The 21,913-nt window shown below is 42.9% G+C and overlaps 1 protein-coding gene across 1 annotated transcript in view; it reads left to right on the forward strand.

Annotated features, from left to right (window-relative positions):
• The first annotated feature begins 13,635 nt into the window (after positions 1-13,635).
• RUFY1 (RUN and FYVE domain containing 1) overlaps positions 13,636-21,913 on the forward strand; it is a 61,242-nt gene continuing 52,964 nt past the window's right edge. The window contains exon 1 of the mRNA XM_086706114.1: positions 13,636-13,955. Within this exon, the coding sequence (XP_086562240.1) occupies positions 13,670-13,955 (286 nt within the window). The 5' untranslated portion in view covers positions 13,636-13,669. The remainder of the gene's footprint in view (positions 13,956-21,913) is intronic.

The following is a 21,913-nucleotide window of genomic DNA, read 5'->3' on the forward strand; positions in this document are numbered from 1 at the left end:
GGAAATGGATGGATAGGCATACATATACATATACACATGGGTTAGATATACATATAGATTAGAGACAGAGTAGATATAGTTATAGACATGCATATAGATACAGATTTAGATTTGGAATAGATGTATTCCAAAATCTTTGCTTGTTTTTCTTATTGTTTCTTGGTAATATCTTCTTCGCTCTCCTTAAAAGTTCTCATTACCAGGGTTCCCTGGGTGGCTCAGTCAGTTAAGCATCCAACTCTTGATTTCACCCCAGGTCATGATCTCACAGTTTGTGAGTTTGAGCCCCAAGTCAGGCTCTGTGCTGACAGTGTGGAGTCTTCTTGGGATTCTCTCTCTCTCTCTCTCTCTCTCTCTCTCTCTCAAAATAAATAAACTTTAAAAAGAGTTCTCATTACCAGTATTGTCTAAATTTTTATTACAATTTTAACTTTTCTATTTGTTCATACATGTTCACATATTTTTATAGTTTCTATTTGTATTTATTTTTACTACAGTTATTTACTTTATCCACACCCATACATACATTTTATACCTAAACATACATTCAGTTTATAAAATTCAGTAAAGATAGTAAAACATAAACTGGATGTTGCTGGTAATATAATTCATGATCCCAAAGGTCAAAAAAAAGACCCAACATTATCCTAATTATTACCCCCTTCCCCACGCACACCCCAAACTCCTGACCCCTCATTTCCTGGGACTCTCTTGATGAAACATCAGCTGGGTTAAATCTGACTCTCCCACTGAAGGGGGCTGGGAAAATCACAAGCCACGTGGACCTGACGGGTCTCACTTCAGTTTCTGACCATGAACCTCAAGAGGCAAATCGTCCTGCCCAGGCCACACTATGCTTCCCTCTTCTGTCCACTACCCTGTGTCCAGAAGGCCATTTCCTTCTTCCTCCTCTTTCCCCCAGAGCTGCCCCATCTTCTTTACCTTTCTACCTACTACCTGAGATCCATGGCCAGTCCCTCCTCACCCATTCAAGGCATGGCTCTGTAACTCTCCTCTCTGGCCTGCATCATCAGTTTTCACTCTACAGAGATCTTCTTCAACAGCTGTTACCTCTCCCGGCTGAGAAGAACAAACGAAAATGTCCTTGGCTTGCACCTACTTCTGCCAGCATCTGCCCCATTTCTGGTCTACACTTGTCTCTAATTCCTCCCCACCCACCCTCGCTCATTTGCAGCCATGCTTTTCGCACACGGTTCTGATAAATTGCTCTTCACAAGGTTGCAGATCATTTCCACCTAGATCTCACTACCAGCCCTAAGTCACCCCCGTCTTGGTCAGTCTTTTCTCCTTGTAACATTTCCCTCCTTGGATTCCAGGATACTAACTCCTAGTCCTCCTTCTTCCACCTCCTTAAACATTCCTTCTCTGTCCCCTTTGTTGGCTCCTCTTCTCCATGACCTTCTTTTCCCCTCTACCTCTCCTGGCTTCCTTGGTGACTGCTCATTCAGAGCTCCTCCCACCCCTTCCCGGCAAGTAGAAGACCATATGTGACTGGCTCTTGCCAACGGGCTGTGAGCAGAAGAGACAGGTCACTTCCCAGCAGAGCCTGCCACACGACTCTCCAGCTGTCTTTTCTCCTGCTGCAGCTATTTGCAGAAATCCTCGTGTTGACGTGCGGGACCAAAAAACCAAAGCAGCCTGATCACTGAGTCACCCTATGAAAGACAGATGTCCTGGAAATGAGCCCAGACCTCCATCAGGCTTCATATGATTGAGCAATAAACTTCTGTGTATCCAGCCACTGGGATTTGGGAGCTAGTTGTTACCAACGCAGAAGCCTATCCTATCCTGACCAATACAGTCACCTTAACCAATCTTACAGCTTTCAAAACTATCTGTCTGCCAATAAGTCACAGGTTTATAGATCCAGCCAAATTTGTCTCCGAGCCTCCAGACTCAGATATCCAAGTGCCTATTCAACACCTCCATCTGAGACGTTAAACAACTCAAACTTAATGTATCCAAAACCGAATTCTTGATTTTACCCCCCCATAGCATTTCTCATTCCAGCTGGTGGCAATTCTACTAACCACTGTAGTCCACTGCTACGATCCTGATCCCAGCCACTGTCACCTGTTACCTGGATCACTACAGCGCCTCCTGCTAGGTCTCCTGCCTCTACCTATAGATCTATTTCTATACCATCTGTACCTATACAATCTCCTTCTAGCAGGTCAGCCAGAGAGATCCTTTTATAACTTAAGTCAGATCAAGTCATTCGTCTGTCTCAAAACCCTAGAATAACTTCCCATTTTAGGTAGAGTAAAACCAAAGTCTTTACTGTGACTGCAAGACCCTAAAGGATCTAGAGCTTTTAGCCACCAGAACCCCCACACACACCCAGGGCATCTGGGTGGCTCAGTCAGTTAAGCATCTGCCTTCAGCTCAGGTCATGATCTTGCTGTTTGTGAGTTTGAGCCCCATGTTGGGCTCTGTGCTAACAGCTCGGAGCCTGGAGCCTGCTTCCAATTCTGTATCTCCCTCTCTCTCTCTGGCCCTCTCCTGCTCTCTCTCTCTCTCTCTCTCTCTCTCTCTCTCTCTCTCTCTCTCCCCCCTCTCAAAAATAAATAGACATTAAAAAAATTTTTTTTAAAGAACCCCAGAACCCATTCTGCACCAGTCGCCCCAACATTCTTGCTCTTCATCCAACATGTAAGGCACACTCCTTTTTTAAGGTCTTTATACTAGCTGCTTCCTAGAACATTCCTTCTCCACCCTGAAAAATTCACTCCTTCACCTTATTTTCTTAAATCTTACCTTCCCAAGAAGTTCACCCTGAAACCCCTACTTAAAATTACAGAAGCTTCCCATCTCACGGCCTCCAGTCCTTCTGACCCTACTCTCCTTGTCTCTTTCTTCCTTAATACATATCACCTTCATCTATATTTACAAAATCTACTTCTTTATTTTTATGTCTCCTCACGCTAAAACGTAAGTTCCATGAAGGTAGGGTTCTTTGTATTGTGCATTGAAAAACCCTAAATGCCTATATTGGGGCACAGAGGAGGTCCTCAAACATTTGTCAAATAAATATGTAAACAAATAACTCTCCAGACACAATAAAATATTATTCATGAAAAGAAAAACCAACCTGGAAAACAATGGATAATAGTAGCTCCAAAATGAAAAAAAGGAAAATAGTGATACAAGATACAATACATGAAAACTTCCCCTATCTGAAAAAATAGTTTAATTTTCCAGTTGAAAATGTCAAGCTAAGTACCAAGTAGACGTCACTTATTTTATTTTATTATTTTAAGTAACCTCTACACCCAACATGGGGCTCGAACTCAAACCCCAATATCAAGAGTTGCACACTCTACTGACTAAGCCAGCCAGGTGCCCCCACAGTAAATAGGAGTGCCTGGGTGGCTCAGTCAGTTAAGCATTAAGAGTCTGACTTTTGCTCAGGTCATGATCTTGCGGTCTGTGAGTTTGAGCCCCGTGTCGGGCTCTGTGCTCATGGCTCATAGCCTGGAGCCTGATACAGATCCTGTATCTCCCTCTCTCTCTGCCCCTCCCCTCTCACTCTCTCTCTCTCTCTCTCTCTCTCTCTCAAAAGCAAATAAACATTAAAAAGAAGAAAAGTTTTAAAAAGAAAATAAAATAAAGTCATAAATATAAACATTTCCCGTGGAATTTTTAAACTACAGTGATCAGGGGCGCCTGGGTGGCACAGTCGGTTAAGCGTCCGGCTTCAGCCAGGTCACGGTCTCGCGGTCTGTGAGTTCGAGCCCCGCGTCAGGCTCTGGGCTGATGGCTCAGAGCCTGGAGCCTGTTTCCGATTCTATGTCTCCCTCTCTCTCTACCCCTCCCCCATTCATGCTCTGTCTCTCTCTGTCCCAAAAATAAATAAACGTTGAAAAAAAAATTTTAAACTACAGTGATCAAAAGAAAATCTTACAGTCTTCCAGAAAGAATGAACAAGATACTTACCAGAGAAAATCACACTTCCAATGTATTCCTCAGAAAGTCCACCACAAATTTCCTTTCTGATTAAATCATTCAAGAATATTCTTATCAACATTAAAATTAAATCAAAACAATAACCTCAAGCTAAGAGAAGACAAAGTGTACAATAAATACTGATAAATGATAAAGCTAATAAAAATATAACCTGCTTGGGGCACCTAGGTGGTTCAGTCGGTTAAGCATCCGACTCTTGGTTTTGGCTCAGGTAATGATCTCACATTCATGAGTTCAAGCCCAGCATTAGGCTCTGCACTGGTAGCACGGAGCCTGCTTGGGATTCTCTCTCTCCCTCACTCTGCCCTTCCCCCCCCCCCCGCCACAAGGAAGGAGGGAGGGAAAGAAAGAAAGAAACTAAGAAAGGTTAGAAAGCAAATAATATATTACTAAATAACCCTTAGTAGAAAGCAAATTAAGGAATATTTAAAACTGAACCAGAGAGATGTCAAAATTTTGGGGGTGCAAGTCAGGGTACTTGAAATAAAATATATATCTCTTAAAGCATTTATTGGAAAAGAAATATTAAAAATAAATGAAATAGGAGCACAGGGGGGGGTGGAGTTTGAACCCCACGTTGGGTGTAGAGATAAATAAGTGAATAAATGAATGAATGTAATAAGCATTTAATTCAAAACACTGGGAAAAGAACAACAGACCAAATCCAAGGAAACTAGAAAGGGAGACAATGAAGATAATTGCAGATAAAAAAAAGATAATAGAAAAGACTCATAAAGATGACAGATATTCATAAATTACAAAATACCAATAATTTTTAAACTTAGACAAAAGTGATACACTCACAGACAAAATTTAAAAGACCAAAACTGCACAAGAAGGACAGATAATTGACTAGATGAATAATTCTGTCCCAGTTGAAATGGCGGTCAAAGACCCCCTCCCACGAAGACGAGACAAGTAGCAAAAAAAAAAAAGCCTGGCTCTGGCACAGATATTTTTTACAGGTGAATCCTTTCAGACTTACAAGCAAGAATTAGCTCTTCTCTTATTAGTGTAAGTTCTCACGAAGTGCACAATGTAATGCAAGATCCACTGGTCCCTTGTGGCTGTGAGCCCTTGAAATGTGGCTAATAGGATTGGCAAAGCGAATTTTTACTTTTAGTTCACCTTCATTAAGTTTAAGTTTAATGGGGTGCCTGGGTGGCTCAGTCAGTCGAGCCTCCGAGTTCAACTCAGGTCATGATTTCACGGTTCATGAATTCAAGCCCTGAGTTAGGCTCTGTGCGGACAGTGCTGACCCTGAAGCCTGCTTTGGATTCTGTGTCTCCCTCTCTCTCTGTCTCTGCCCCTCCCCCACTCACGCTGTCTTTCTCTGTCTCTCCAAAACGAATAAAAGTTTAAAAAAATTTTTTTTAAGTTTAAGCTTAATGGAACAACTGATATTGAATTCCATTATTGGAAACCATTTTTAATGCCATGAGGTTCGGTATTTCTTAAACTGAGTCAGTCCTGAAACCTTTTTAGTTTTGTTTTGTTTTGTTTTTTAATTTACATGAAGTAAGGTATAATGCATTACTTTTGGCATGCAGTTCTGTGAGTTTCGATTAAATGCATCGGACCACGTAACCAACATCATATGTAGGAGGCAGAACAGTTCTCTAGCCCCACAACTGTCCCTCATAATTCTCCTTTTTAGCAAAACCTTTCCTCCACCAGTCACCCCTAGCAACCTTATCTATTCTCTGTCCTCACAGTTTTGCCTTTTCCAGAACGTCATATAAATGGAATCCTACGTTGCAGCCTATGGATGCACCTATTTGAAATGTTTCCAGACGTTTGAAACAACTACGTATGTAGACCTACTTGTTCAACTATAAATGTAAGAAATCTAAATGCATATCACGTATTTCTTATGAAAATATCCAAATTAATTACATTCATTCACACTTGCATAAACCAACACAAAACTAATTTAAAAAAATTTTTTTAATGTTTATTTATTTTTGAGACAGAGAGAGACAGAGCGCGAGCGGGGAGGGGCAGAGAAAGAGGGAGACACAGAATCTGAAACAGGCTCCAGGCTCTGAGCTGTCAGCACAGAACCCAATGCAGGGCTTGAACCCACGAACTGCGAGATCATGACCTCAGTCGAAGTCGGATGCTCAACCAACTGAGCCACCCAGGTGCCCCAACACAAAACTAATTTAAATAAGACACCACACGCAATGGCAAATATATATGTGAATATAACACCTATTTATAGAGTAACCCATTATTACAAGGTCACAATGGAGACAACTTTTAACGCTCTTTTAAAGGACGTAAAAGATCCTCTGAAGAAGCAGAGAAACACTCTAAGGTCTCCCTCAAATTAATCTATAAATTTAATGCAATTCCACTATAATTCCCACTGGATTTATTACAGAACTTGATACACTTACCCTGAAATCCTGATCCTAGTTATGGCAGACTAGTCTATTCAAACAAAGCTTCCCACCAGGAAAAATTTAAATGTGACTTCAAATGTCTCTTAGATTTTCTTAAAAACACTTAGGGGGTGGGGGCGCGCTACCTGCATGATGCAGTCAGTTAAGCATCTGACTCTTGATCTTGGCTCAGGTCATGATCTCGAAGTTTGTGGGTTCGAGCCCCACGCCAGGCTCTGTGCTGATGGTGCGGAGCCTGCTTGGAATTCTGTCTCTCCTTCTCTCTGCCCCTCCCCTGCTTGTGCTCTCTAAACAAACAAACAAACAAAGAAATCAATAAACTTAAAAATTTTTTGAAACAGACAAGAGATTCTGTTACAAGTAAGATGGAGCGAACACAGTCCACTGTGTCTCTCCCACTGAATGCAGCTAAAACGCTGGACACAATCCATGTCACAGCTCTCTGAGGGTTCTGAAAAATAAGTGGCGGTGGACACATAGGAGAAGAAACTGACGATCAGTTGCCTGGGATCTTTTGGTCCCCATATCTCCTGGTCTGGATTCAAGGGCAACATAAATCCTAGAACTGCAACCCCGGGCACCAACAAAAATTGCTCCCAGAGAAGAAAACAAAATGCTACCAGAGAAGCCCTCCTTTATCTACAGAGCAAGCAGAGAACCCCTAAGAGACAGAGAGAATGGGGACTATCCCCTGGGTGGGTTGGTTGGTTGGTTGCTTGCTTGCTTGCTTGGTGTTTCTCCCTGGGCCCTGGCACCTGGTAAGCTCAGTCCTGAAGCTGGCGCCCCTTGCTTTCTTACTTGCCTCTCCCCTCCCACCACTTACCCACAAAGGCAAACCTCTTCACGGAAAGTGTACAGAGAGGGAAGACCACAGCCCCAGTTCTCCAGCCGGAGGACAGGGAAGGGGATTTCTGGGAGTGAGTGTAGAAGAGATTGTGAAGAGAAGGAGACTTAGATAATAATCCTATAGGGGCGCCTGGGTGGTGCAGTCGGTTAAGCATCTGACTCTTGATCTTGGCCAGGTCATGATCTCCCGGTTCGTGGGTTCGAGCCCCACAAATCGACACTGCATAGATGGCGCACAGAGCCTGCTTGGAATTGGGTCTCTCCTTCTCTCTGCCCCTCCCCTGCTTGTGCTCTCTCTCTCTCTTTCTCTCTCAAAATAAATAAGCCTAAAAAAAGAAAAGAATCCTATAAGGTTGTATATGAACTCCTGGGCTCACCTCCAACATACACATACGTGGATCTGACCCCAAACAGGACAGACACCAAAGGCTTTGAGAAGTCAGTGACATGTTAGCCAAGCGACCAGGACTCATGCCTCTTTTTTTTTTTTAATTTTTTTTTTAATGTTTATTTATTTTTGAGAGAGACAGAGACAGAATGCAAGTGGGTTAGGGGCAGAGAGAGGGGGAGACACAGAATTGGAAGCAGGCTCCAGGCTCTGAGCTGTCAGCACAGAGCCCAACGTGGGGCTCGAACTCACGAGCTGTGAGATCATGACCTGAGCTGAAGTAGGACACTCAACCGACTGAGCCACCCAGGCGCCCCCTCATGCCTCTTTAATATACAAAGAACCAGGCAACTGTGATCAATTTTCAAAAGAAATGACAACTAACCCACCAACTTCATGATGACCCAGCTGTTGGAATTATCAAATTTTTAAATTTTTTTTCAATTTTTAAATATTTATTTATTTTGGAGGAATAGGCCACTATTCCCCCTGCTCCTCCCCTCTGTTAGGGTGATAAAGGAAGTTCCACAGAATGGGAGCTCTGCCAGCCCAGTCTCTCAGTGGGAAGAGGGGGACAAACTCTGGAAACCAAAGTAGCTGTGTGGTATGAACATGAAATAAACTTTTCTTGTTTATAATCACTAACACATGTTGGAGCATCTAGGTGGTTCAGTCGATTAAGCATCTGACTCTTGGTTTCAGCTCAGGTCATGCTCTCACATTCATGAGTTCAAGCCCCATGTTGGGCTCTGCACTAATAGCATGGAGCCTGCTTGAGATTCGCTCTCTCTCTCTCTCTACCCCTTCCCTCTCTCTTTTCTTCCCCCTTCCTCCCCCCAAAATTAATAAACAAACATTTATAAAGTCACTAACACACGAGTGCAGTTCTGAGCCCTGGGAATACAGCAGTGGACTAGAGGGACAAGTTTCCCTCTGAGCTCCGTTCCAGCGTGGGGAAGCAACAATACCAAATAAAACTCCAACAGGAAAATGTCAGAAACTGATAAGTACCATCAAGGAAATAAAACTGAGTGAAGTGACAAAGAGGGACCGGAGGCTGGGAGGGGTGTGTATTTTTCAGCTGTTAGGGATGGTGTCTCTGGAAAGTTGAATTGAACTTGAATATGTAAGATGTTGATTAAAAGTCAATCAGGCTGAGACTAGGAGAAAATCATTCCAAGCAAAGAGGAGAAAGCATTTGCAAAAAATAAGCGTGGTGTGTTTAAGAAACAGAAAGAAATCATGTGGGACTTAACAAACCTACATATAATGATATGAAATGGGGTAAGAATGATTGAGGGGTCAGATCACACAGAGTCTTGTAGGCTGAGCTGGTTATATGCATGGGAGAATGGGTATTGGATGATTGGATGGAAGGATGGATGGATGGATGGATGGATGGATGGATGGATGGGTGGATGGATGGAAATAGTCTAATCCTTGATAGTTAGAAACCGAAATCCACTTAGACCACTAGATGGAGCCAAACACTGGTATTTGTTACTCAGTTGTGTCTGTTACTCCTTTGGCTAAAATTTAAAAGCATTCATGGGGGGCGCCTGGGTGGTTCAGTCGGTTGAGTGACCGGCTCAGGTCATGATCTCACAGTTTGTGAGTTCAAGCCCCGCATCAGGCTCTGTGCTGACAGCTCAGAGCCTGGAGCCTGCTTCCGATTCTGGTTCTCCCTCTCCCTTTGCCCCTCCCCCTCTCATGCTCTGTCTCTCTCTGTCTCAGAAATAAATAAACATAAAAGAAAAATTTTTTTAAATAAAATAAATAAAAGTATTCATGGTATTCCTCACTAGGAAGTAGACAAGGCTTCAACTGTCCTTAGAGCAGAGCAGAGCAGGTCATGATGTCAAAAAGATTAGGAGGTGCAAACTTAAACCTTATTGCATCATTCAGAGGAGTGATTTGGCTTTAACTGGCCCTTCCTGGCAGCAGGGTACCAACTATGTCCAAAGACTGAGGATTACAAAATGCCAACCAAAGTATAAAACGTATACATGTGAGATAGAATGACTTCAGCCCGAGAGGCTCTTAGCTGATGGGCCAACTCACAATACCAGTGAAGCCATGAGGTTCCGTCTCTTTGGGCATGGCTTTGGGATGAGGCAAATCACTAAACCCACCCCGAGGTGCTGCATAACTCAATTTAAAGTCCACATTGGGCCACCTGGATGGCTCAGTTAAGCATCCAACTCTTGGTTTCAGCTCAGCTCATGATCTCGTGGTTCATGAGTTCAAGCCCCGTGTCAGGCTCTGCTCTGACAGTGTGGAGCCTGCTTGGGATTGTCTCTCTGTTCCTCCCCGCCACTCTCTCTCTCTCTCTCTCTCTCTCTCTCTCTCTCAAAATAAGTAAATAAGCTTTAAAAAAATAATAAAGGAATAAAATAAATAAAGTCCACATCAAGGAGAAAATGAGCCATCTGCAACCACAGCATGCAGATAAGAGAAAGCCTCCTTTTAATGGGAAGCCATAAGAGATCTGTAAGCAGGAAGGTGAAAGAATCAGTGCTGGGTCTTAGGAAGTCTTAGAAAGGTTGAGGTGTTGAGAATAGAACAGAGGAAGTAAAGCCCCAAGACTCAAGATGTCCTGCAGTGTGTCTGCAAAAATTATGTGAGAATCCATGCAGGTAGGGACACTGGGCATAGAAGGGCCAGATGTGAGAGACGGAGTCTAAGAAACATAGTAAGAAGCCCTGGGAAGATTAGAAAGAAATGAGGCAGGCAATTGGGCGGAGGGTAGAATCACATGCAGAAGGAGGCAGCAGACAGGTGAAACTCAAGGCATTAAAAAACAGGTCCATAGAAGGTTCGAGAAAATGGCAGGGAGGATGTGGGGGAGTAGGAGAACATGGGGAGAGAGGATTGGGCTATATGTTTGGGGGTAGGAACTTTTTAATTGTTATAGAACATTTCAAGCGTATGGAAAATCATAGAAAATAGCAAACTCATTAGGGTGTCTCTTAAATTTTACTTTTTGTACCTAAAATAAACATACACATCCTCTTCACCAAGTTTGCTCCAAATCGCAGACCCCTCTCACCAAGTTTTCTCCCAAGTTGGCCTCATATAAAGTAAAATTTGAAAGAATTTAGAACTACAGTGTCTATTGCTAGACATGAGATAGTTCCATGCAAATTCAATTGCCTACCCTATCAGGCCCATCACACCCCTTCGATAATACATATTATCGAAATAAGGTAGCCAGACACTTGTACTAAAATCCCCATGATTGTGACAGCACAGGTATTGTCTTAATACCAAAAGCAACATGTGTAGGCAATGTGATTTTCTGAAATGGTTAATAGCTCCTTGATTCTGAACAGAGCGGTTTAACTGCATTCTGGGAAGACTCCGAGTACATTTATGGTAGTTATGTTTCTCACCAGTATTCCCAGCTCTCCTCTCCCCAGGCAGTAGTACGATATAACTTTCTAATTCCCTTGAAGTTAGAGATGGTATGTGATTTGCTCTGGTCAATAAAACATATATGAGAGGGGCACCTGGATGGCTCAGTCAGTTAAGCATCTGACTTTGGCTCAGGTCGTGATCTCATGGTTTGTGAACATGAGCCACACCTCTCCCTCTCCCTCTCCCTGTCTCTCTCTCTCTCTCTCTTTCCCTCTCTCCGCCCCTTACTCACTTGCACCCTCTCAAAAAAAAAAAAAAAAAAAAGAGGGAAACGTATATAAGTGAAGTTCGTCATGTCAGGTCTGCGGCATTTAGTGTTGATGCAAAACCCTACTCCAGGGGCACCTGGGTGGCTCAGTTGGTTAAGCATCTGACTCTTGATTTGGGCTCAGATCATGCTCCCATGGTTCATGGGTTTGAGCCCCACATCAGCCTTACAGCGTGGAGCCTGCTTGGGATTCTCTCTCTCCCTCTCTCTCTCTGTCCTGCCCCTGCTTGTGTGCTCACTCTCTCAAAATAAAGAAATAAACTTTAAAAAAAAAAAAAAAAAAAAACTCTGCTACAAAGCATACAACCTCCGAGGGCCTGGGTTCCCAAGTGGAGCCTGATGAGAAACAAACTTCTGGTACATTAAGCCACTGAGATTTGGGGGTTCTTTGTTATTGAAGCATAACCTAGTCTGGTAAATGCTAAAACTATTTTTCTGAAAGGAGTTTGTGTTTTTATGCAAAATGGAATTAGGTCCAGGCTCTGATCACCTACATGAATGTCCACGTGTATTGCAAAGTCATGAAGGATCTGGGTCCCCTCTTTGGTATTCCAGACTCCCCTGTTCACTCCAGTAAAGACTAGAAGCATCCCCTCCATCACTGTGACAGCTCAAACACCATTCCCACTCTCCCCATAGAAAACAACTGGCCTTCAGGGGCCAGACACATCTGGGAGAAAACGGGTTTCTAAAGGGACAAGCCATTGCTTATTGACGTCAGGGACTATACTCTGAGCTGCCAAAGCTTCCAACTTTTCAAAAGAGCTAAAATCCAGGTTTTTATGCCAAATCTTTTTTTTTCTTTTTTTTTTAATTTTTTTTAATGTTTATGTATTTTTGAGACAGAGAGAGACACAGCATGAGCAGGGAAGGGGCAGAGAGGGAGACACAGAAAGTGAAGCAGGCTCCAGGCTCTGAGCTGTCAGCACAGAGCCCCACACGGGGCTGGAACTCACGAACTGTCAGATCGTGACCTGAGCCGAAGTCAGTCGCTTAACCCACTGAGCCACCCAGGAGCTCCTATGCCAAATCTTTTAATTTCTAAATATCTGCAACAACTTCGTATTTTTTTTTAATGTTTTTTCATTTTTAAGAGAGCATGAGCTGAAGAGGGGCAGAGAGAGAGGGAGACAGGGGATCAGAAGCAGACTCTGCACTGACAGCAGGGAGAGTGATGCAGGGCTGGAACTCAGGAACAGTGAGACCATGACCTAAGCCAAAGTCGGTCGCTCAATCGACTGTGCCACCCAGGCCCCAACTTCTTTTTTTTTTTTTTTTTTTTTTTTAATTTAAGATTTAAACGCTCTGGGAACCAAACACAGGGTTCTCCTAGTTTGATAAGGCCCATGTGTGGCACTTTGCAAAGAGTGTCAAATGCTAATGAAATGTTCCTATTTAGTGAAATTCCCTTCTTTTCCAAGTGAAGAAACAGACTGGGAGTAATTTCCTGCGAGGGGGTAATGTGTTGCCCAAGCCACACAGTTGGCTAACACTGGTCATTAACTGATAACGTCTGCCATGTGCTCCCCTCTGCAAAATCTTATTTAACAATCAGGCAGGTTCTCTTATTACCCCCAGTTAACTAATTAATAGAATCTGGACCTTCTGATTCCCAGTCCTGCCAACCCGTCATTTATAGTTTTGGGGCTCTTTAAATAAAAATCCTGATTTCCTGCCTTGTCTGTCCGTTTCCTTACCCGTCCTCCTAGGGTTTGTTCTAAAGAGTGCTGCAGAGGGGCGCCTGGGTGGCGCAGTCGGTTAAGCGTCCGACTTCAGCCAGGTCACGATCTCGCGCTCCGTGAGTTCGAGCCCCGCGTCGGGCTCTGGGTTGATGGCTCCGAGCCTGGAGCCTGTTTCCGATTCTGTGTCTCCCTCTCTCTCTGCCCCTCCCCCGTTCATGCTCTGTCTCTCTCTGTCCCAAAAATAAATAAAAAAAAAACGTTGAAAAAAAAATTTTAAAGAGTGCTGCAGAAAAGTGACGAAGTAGAAAAAATAAATCATGAAATGAAAATTAAAAAGAGGAAATAGTGTCACAAAGAAACCCAAAGCCATGGGGGCTGTGTTCTATGCCAGGCTGGGGGCACCCCAGTTAGGGGAGAAAACACCAGAGTAATTTTTTGGACACAAGTCCTCCCGACTGGTGGGAATAGGGGTGCTTCTATGTTATGATTTGTACTCTCCTGAGCCGTTTTAAGGTTAAAGAAGGGAAAGGGGGGCAGTGAAGAGGAAGAAGAACTTCGCGAACGGAAAAAAAAAAAAACAAAACCGAGGAGGCAGAGTTGGCTGGAGAGTACCCGCCCGCGCATCCGCCCGCGCCGAGTCCTCCGCCCGTCGCGGCCACGTGATTCAGCTAAGATGGCCGACGGGGAAAGTGGCTGCCCGGCGGGGCGGGAACCGGAGCAGGCGCCGGGACCGGAGCCGGGAGAAGAGTTCGAGATTGTGGACCGAAGCCAGCTGCCTAGCCCTAGCGAGCTGCGGAGCGCGGCCAAGCCGCGGGTGGGGCCGGAGGGCTGGTCGGCGCCCATCCTGACCCTGGCGCGGAAGGCCACTGGCAACCTGTCGGCAAGCTGCGGGAGCGCGCTGCGCGCGGCCGCGGGACTGGGAGGTGCGGACGGAGGCGCGGACGGCGCGGCGCGCGCAGGTAGGCTGCGGAGGGGCGCGCCCCGCGCGCGCCCGCGGGACAGGTGGCTGGCCGTGGAGCCCGGCTGGCGAGGGAGTTGAACCTACTTAGCCTGTTAGACGAGTTGTTCACAACCAACCTGTTAGCACGCCCAACTGCTCGTCTGTTTTCTTTATACCGTGCAAGCCAAATCAAAATAGATAACGCGGATTTGGATGGTCTGAGATTGGGCTACTCCCCTAACGAGACTCTTCTAATTGTATTCCCCCAGACAACCTCCTTACTCTCGTTGGTGGACTTCAACAAAATGTATGAGTTTAAGGTAGTCTGTATTTTAAAAGTACTTGAGAACTGAATCCAGTTCTGTTATCTGCTGTAAACCTCGAAAAGCCTGTCCGGCTCACGCCTCTGGGTGTGACCGCGCATCCCGACTCACTCGGGAGTCAAAGCTCCCAGGAGGAAGTCAGGAGGCGATAGTTCCCTTCGAGCCGAGTCGTCAACTCGCTTTGTGATGGACACAAATCACCCCATTTCCCAGAGTGTGCAATAGGGATTTTTGATTCACCCAGTGACCTGTTATAGCCCTTTTCAACCCTTATTATCTGGAGTAGAGTTTGAGCATGTTAGATGAATGAAAATACTAAATGATTATATCATAATATCAATATCATTTAAGGGTGTGACTTGGGAAGCCCTATAAAGCCAAGTATTTAGAGCTGTGCTAACCAACGAAGTAACCACTACACACATGTGATGTTTAAATGTTAAATTAAAATTAAAACTTCAGTTCCATCTTCATAGAAAGTGCTGTGGGGCAGTTGACCAAGGACGGTACTGCTAAGAATCCTAATGATGTGCCTTTGAAGTTTCTTGATTCCCTCCTGTCTATCGGTAAATGTGCTGTAGAAGTCATCACTGACACCAACATAGTGAATTGTGAGAATTTCACTAGTTAAGAAAGATTGAGGAGTAAAGTTTAAAAACTGACTTTTTTTGAGATTCTTGCAAGGGAAAGTAGGACTAGAAGGTAATGAGGGAGCCTGTTCAACAATCTAGTTCCCACTAGCTCACTACCTTTGCACACACCTTGGGTTTGTGTTCTTTTAATGTTCATTTTTGAGAGAGAGAGAGAGACAGGACTCGAGGAGGGCAAGGGCAGAGAGAGAGGGGGACAGAGGATCTGAAGAGGGCTCTGTGTTTGCAGCAGTGTGCCTGATGCGGGGCTCAAACTCACAAACCATGAGATCATGGCATGAGCCGAAGTCCGACGCTCAACTGACTAAGCCACCCAGGCGCTCCACACCTGTGAGTGTTTGATTGTACCCAGCCATTGGCAGTTAGTCCCTAAAGTCAAGGCATGAGGTGTTCTGGAGGCATCTGAGATCACATAGCAAGCAAATAATGAAAGGTCTACTGTTCACTGATAAATAAAATGCACCAGTGCCTAAAATAGCATGTAGCACAGAATAATAATAAATACTTGTTGAACAAATGCATATTTGAAAAATACTTGTTTTCAATCCATAGTAGTGTTATCAATAATAGCCAACACTTATATTGTGCTTAGTAGATGCCAGGTCTTAGATCTGTACTTGTGTTCATTCATTTAACTTGCATAAAGACCCTAGGTGATAGCAGGACTGACTTCCTGGTGTGCATTAATGCAGACTTTGATCATTGTGGTCATCCAGCTACTCAGAAGTGCCCCGTACTTTAAATTCTTACCATCTTCGTGTGTTTTGTTAAGTGAAGTACGTTGGAACAAAGAAGTATGTAAGGGCCTTGGAGCCGGGCTCGTGTGTGGTCCCCCAGCCTCCCTGGGACAGGTTCTTAGCCACCATAGCCCACTCAGGCTGCCCTGGGGCTTCTTCCTACCCCTCCCTGACCCCACTCCATGACTACTGCTGGTCCAGGGAGGGTTGGGGTTGTGCCCTCCGTATCTCAGGGCAGGACTGAGGGGCCTCTTGCCCACCCAACCAGATACCGGCTTCATCTCTGCAGGAAATTGCAATCCCTTAGGACCGCAGGAAGGGGAGATTGACTTCCATACTTCCACCTGTGTAGCTGGCCCCATGTGATTGTCCCCGTTATAAAGAGGGAAACTGAATAAAAGAGAAGTAACTTGACCTATTTAACTTCAAAGTGACAGACCAGGACTTGAACCAAGTCTTGAACCATGCTCTTAGTCACAACACTTAAATGCCTCAATGCCTTTATAAGCAAAATGCCATGGTATACATGGATTTTTTTTTTTTTAAATAGCCACTTTAAAGAAAATATTAAATGAGTAACTGCCACTTAGCTCTGGCACCAGTTGAGAACATGGCTTACCAAGGGCTGCAGCGTGGGGAACTGAGTGGCCAGTCCCGGATGTAATAGAATTTGCAGCCATCAGATAGGACAGGAGTGAGGGTAGGGAAAAGGAAATGGACACTGGGCAGCAGGCTCTGCAGAGGCTTCAGAAAAGCAGGTCGGGACAAAACCATGGCCACCACTTCAGCCAGGGCCAGGCAAGGGCCAGCTCGTTCATCTCTTTTTCTTTCTTTGATGTGTTTCCACAAGCAGTGAGGGCAGAGCTTTTTCAGAGGAACAGCAAAGGAGCAGAAATTGAATGTGAGCGGCACTCCTGCCAGGGAAAAATTTTTTTGATGATCTAGGTTAAAGGCAAATGTGAATTATTGCAGAATGCTTCAAATACTTGTTTTACAGTGTTATCCCATGTGGGGCCTGTTAGCACAGAATGCCATAGTGATCGTGTAGTTGTCTTGTTTCAGTTCTTTGTTGTTGTTTTTTTAATGTTTATTTTTGAGAGGCAGTTATTTTTGTGGCCTAGTCGGTTTAGCACCCAACTTCGGCTCAGGTCATGATCTCACTGTCCCCGTGAGTTCGAGCCCCATGTTGGGCTCTTTGCTGTCAGCACAGAGCCTGCTTTAGATCTTCTGTCCCCTTCTCTCTCTGCCCCTCCCCTGCTTCTTGCACTCTTTCTCTCTCTCAAAAATAAAATAACATTTAAAAAAATAAATGTTTATTTTTGAGAAAGTGTGAGTCGGGGAGGGGCAGAGAGAAAGTGGGACAGAGAATCCAAAGCAGGTTCCACGCCGACAGCAGTGAGCCCGATGCAGGCCTTGAACCCACGAACTGTGAGATTATGACCCGAACCAAAGTCAGGGTCAACCGACTGAGCCACCCACGTGCCCCCGGTTCTTTGTTGTTTTAAGTAATAAGTGCAGGTGATAAAAAAGAAATCAAACCATGCAAAAGATCATTCAGTGTAGATAGAGTATGTCCTCCTGCACAGGAACTGTCCCCAGTCCTGTCGTATCTTTCAGTGAACGGTCACGCATGCTTTCATCACCCCACTCAGTTTTCTCACAAACCATAGGACACACGCCAGGTTCTTCATCTTGCTTGTTCGAGTAATGCCTTCTCCTAATGGACGGGTGACAAAGTATGCATGTTCCTAAGAGTTAACGTGTCCAGCACAATGGCTTGCATGTGGGTACCCAATAAAGAGGGCGCTCTTTCAAAATCTTATAATTATTTACATACATATTTGCCACCGGGCAGGTGGTACGTATTATGCCTTTGTCTGTTCTCTTCCATGGGCAATTTTATTTTCCACGTGTCAAAATGGCCCTCCACAACTGGTACCACTCCTTCTAGAATGAAGCACAATAACTTTTCTACTCCACATTGCTGAACTCAGGTTAGCCCTTGAGATGCTGAGTGAAAATTCCTGACAGTTGGGAAAGTGTCAAAGTTTTCTTCCTCATCACACTGCATTATAAGATCTTTCAAGACACCAAAGGGCTACCCGGAACTCAAATTTATAAAGCATCTACTCACTTCTCTATAACTTAGAGGCCAACAACAAAAAACCCCAAACAGCCCACTCCCCGTTCTGAGTCCTTACTCTCTACACCAAAAGTTACAACAAGCTGCCAGCCATTTGAGCCATTTGTGTCTGGAAGTTGCTTTTTTTTTTTCATGCCGCATAGCATAAAGGTATTAAAACACACAAAAAGATTTTTTAGTTGGGGCGCCTGGGTGGCACAGTCGGTTAAGCGTCCGACTTCAGCCAGGTCACGATCTCGCGGTCCGTGAGTTCCAGTCCCGCGTCAGGCTCGCGTCAGGCTCTGGGCTGATGGCTCAGAGCCTGGAGCCTGTTTCTGATTCTGTGTCTCCCTCTCTCTCTGCCCCTCCCCCGTTCATGCTCTGTCTCTCTCTGTCCCAAAAATAAATAAACGTTGAAAAAAAAAAAAAAAGATTTTTTAGTCAATTTGCAGGCTTTACATAAAAATCCAGATCTCCAGGGGTGCCTGGGTGGCTCAGTCAGTTGAGCCTCCGACTTCGGCTCAGGTCGTGATCTCACAGCTTGTGAGTTTGAGCCCCGTGTCGGGCTCTGTGCTGACAGCTCAGAGCCTGGAGCCTGCTTCGGATTCTGTGTCTCCCTCTCTCTCTGCCCCTAACCCACTCGCATTCTGTCTCTCTCAAAAATAAATAAACATTTTTAAAAATTTAAAAATTAAAAAAAAAACAAACATCTCCAGCTGCCTCTGGAGGTTGGGCCACAGGTTCCCTCCAGCTCATATTCCCAGAGCTGCACTCGTTTCTATTCCAGGCCTGGCCCCTGTGCAGGAGTCAAGCTCGGGATCCCTGAACACACCACTTATTTGGCAATTCAGGAAGTGTAGAACTTTGTGATGTTCCATGTGTTGTGCTGATGTGCTGAACTATTGTTAATGCAGCTTAGAGAGATGTGACCAGCTTGGCTAGAGTCACAAAGCTATTAAAATTGAGAGATGGAATGGCTCAAAGGGGTGCCTGGTGGCTCAGGTTCTCACGGTTCGCGAGTTTGAGCCCCACATTGGGCTCGTTGCTGTCAGCGCAGTGCCTGCTTCAGATCCTCTGTCCCCCTCTCTCTCAGCCCCTTCCCCATTCGTGCTCTCTATAAAAAATAAACATTTTAAAAAGGAAGAAAAGATCCACTTCACATTTTGCCTAGCTCTCTGACTTGAGCACGAATGGAAACAGGTGAATAATGAAGAGAACAATGGATGGGACCCAGCCATGTACCCAGGAACCGTGACAGGGTTCCAGCTCATATCACCTAAAACACTAGTCTTCACATGTTTTTCTCACATGACCGCCCCCCCCAAAAATCTTCAGCTTTTAAAGCTAACATATAAAATTCTTCATCGTAATTTTAAAGTTTGTAATATGTTTTCTGGCTTATTGTTAAGTACTGGCTTTTTAAAATAAAAGTGTTGGGGCGCCTGGGTGGCGCAGTCGGTTAAGCGTCCGACTTCAGCCAGGTCACGATCTTGCGGTCCGTGAGTTCGAGCCCCGCGTCAGGCTCTGGGCTGATGGCTCAGAGCCTGGAGCCTGTTTCCGATTCTGTGTCTCCCTCTCTCTCTGCCCCTCCCCCGTTCATGCTCTGTCTCTCTCTGTCCCAAAAATAAATAAACGTTGAAAAAAAAAAATTTTTTAAAAAAAATAAATAAATAAAATAAAATAAAATAAAATAAAAGTGTTACATCATTCTTTAAGTGGTATGTAAATATCTAAATGATTTGATAAGCACTACTGTCCATCTTAAAAATAAATAAGTTATTTGAAAACTTTACATTTTTTTAAAGTTTTTTATTTTTAAGTAATCTCTACACCCAACATGGGGCTTGAACTCACAACCCTGAGATCAAGAGTTGCATTGCTCTTGTGCCTGGGTGGCTCAGTGGGTTAAGCGGCGACTCTTGATCTTGGCTCAGGTAATGATCTCATGGTTTTGTGGGTTCAAGCCCCTCATTGGACTCTGTGCACTGGCCTTGGTACCTGCTTCGGATTCTCCCTCTCTCCTCTCTCAGCCCTTCCCCTGCTCTCATTCTGTCTCTCTCAAAATTAATTAAAAAAAGAAAAGAGTTGCATGCTCTAGTGACTGAGCCAGCCAGGCACCCCTGAAAACTGTACATTGTCCCTTTATTCCTTGAACTTGAATTTCCATTTCACTTCCATGTTTGTTTTTTTTAACGTCTATTTATTTTTGAGAGAGAGAGAGACAGAGCACAAACAGGGGAGGGGCAGAGAGAGAAAGAGAGACACACACACAGAATCTGAAGCAGGATCCAGGCTCTGAGCTGTCAGCACAGAGCCCAACATGGGGCTCAAACCCACAAGCCATGACATCATGACCTGAACTGGAAGTCAGATGCTTGACAGACTGAGCCACCCAGGTGTCCCATCTATATATATATTTTAATATATATATTTAATATATATTTATTAATATATTTATTAATTATATATTATTAATTAAATATTAAATTAATATATTAATATGTTAATAATGTATTGATATATTAATTATAATTATAATTAATTATATATATTATAATATATATTATATAATATATATTATATATATAATATAATATATATTATAATATAATTATAATTATAATTAATAATAATATATTAATATATTAAATTACTAAATTATATATTATTAATTAAATATTAAATTAATTATATAATTAAATATATATTATTAAATTAAATTATATAAATTAAAATAAATTATTAATTAAATATATATATATTTATATTATATATTATAATATATATTATATTATATATTATATGTATAATATATAATATAATATATATTATAATATAATTATAATTATATTTGATAATTGATAATATATTAATATATTAAATTAATAAATTATATATTATTAATTAAATATTAAATTAAATTAATTATATAATTAAATATATATTATTAAATTAAATTATTATATAAATTAAAATATATAAATTATTAATTAAATATATATTTAATATATATAATATATATATAAAATATATATATATATATTTTAATGCTTGTTTATTTAATATTTATTTATTTATTTATCTATCTATCTAGAGAGAATGTGTGAACAGGGGAGGGGCAGAGAGAGAGAGAAAGAGGGAGAGAGAGAATCTGCACTGACAGAGCCCCATCTGTGGGGCTGAATCTCAGATGAGATCATGACATGAGCCAAAATCAAGAGTTGGGCACTAAACCACCTGAGCCACCCAGGTGCCCCATCCACTTCCATATGTTTTTTAAAATGTTATTGTTCATTCTATCATACATTTCAGAAACAAATGTAAATTAATTAAAATTCAGTTTGGGGCGCCTGGGTGGCGCAGTCGGTTGAGCGTCCGACTTCAGCCAGGTCACGATCTCGCGCTCCGTGAGTTCGAGCCCCGCGTCGGGCTCTGGGCTGATGGCTCAGAGCCTGGAGCCTGTTTCCGATTCTGTGTCTCCCTCTCTCTCTGCCCCTCCCCCGTTCATGCTCTGTCTCTCTCTGTCCCAAAAATAAATAAACGTTTAAAAAAAAAAAAAAAATTCAGTAAACTTTTCTTGTGACTAAAGCTCTAAGTGTATAAAATATTTTTCTTCTGGAATGAATTACCATTAAAATAATTAGAAATGCTAAGTTGACAAAAGGATATAATTTCTTGTTATTCTCTAAATGAGCTGGTTTGGTTTTTTGCATTAGCATGTATCTGTAGATGAAAATATGTGATTTACTGATAAAATATGATAGGATTCAGCATCAGTTTTATTCCTGTGTTTTGGTCTTTTATAGATGTGATCCCTGAGAAGCCTGGTTCATATAAAAAGAAATAGAAATGAATAATCTTGTCATAGTAATGTTGTCAAGTTTTTTATTCCTTCCAAGTTATGTGTCCCAAATCACACTGATCTATTGTCAAAAATTATTTTTTTGTTACTTTTTGTTCAAAGCAAAGGAAAATCACCTGACTTGCAAAGGACGCAACTCAGCCATATTAAAGAAGTTTCTCAAAAAGTTCCTTACTATGATAATCCATAATTATTAGACTTTTTGGAAGTGGCCTGTTTTAGGACCATAGCACCTAGTTAACATTCGAACAATTATTTATAATATTTCTTAAGATACTTACGC

Source organism: Puma concolor, chromosome A1, assembly GCF_028749965.1.
Source record: "Puma concolor isolate L17-30 chromosome A1, mPumCon1.1.hap2, whole genome shotgun sequence".
Taxonomy (NCBI): Eukaryota; Metazoa; Chordata; class Mammalia; order Carnivora; family Felidae; genus Puma; species Puma concolor.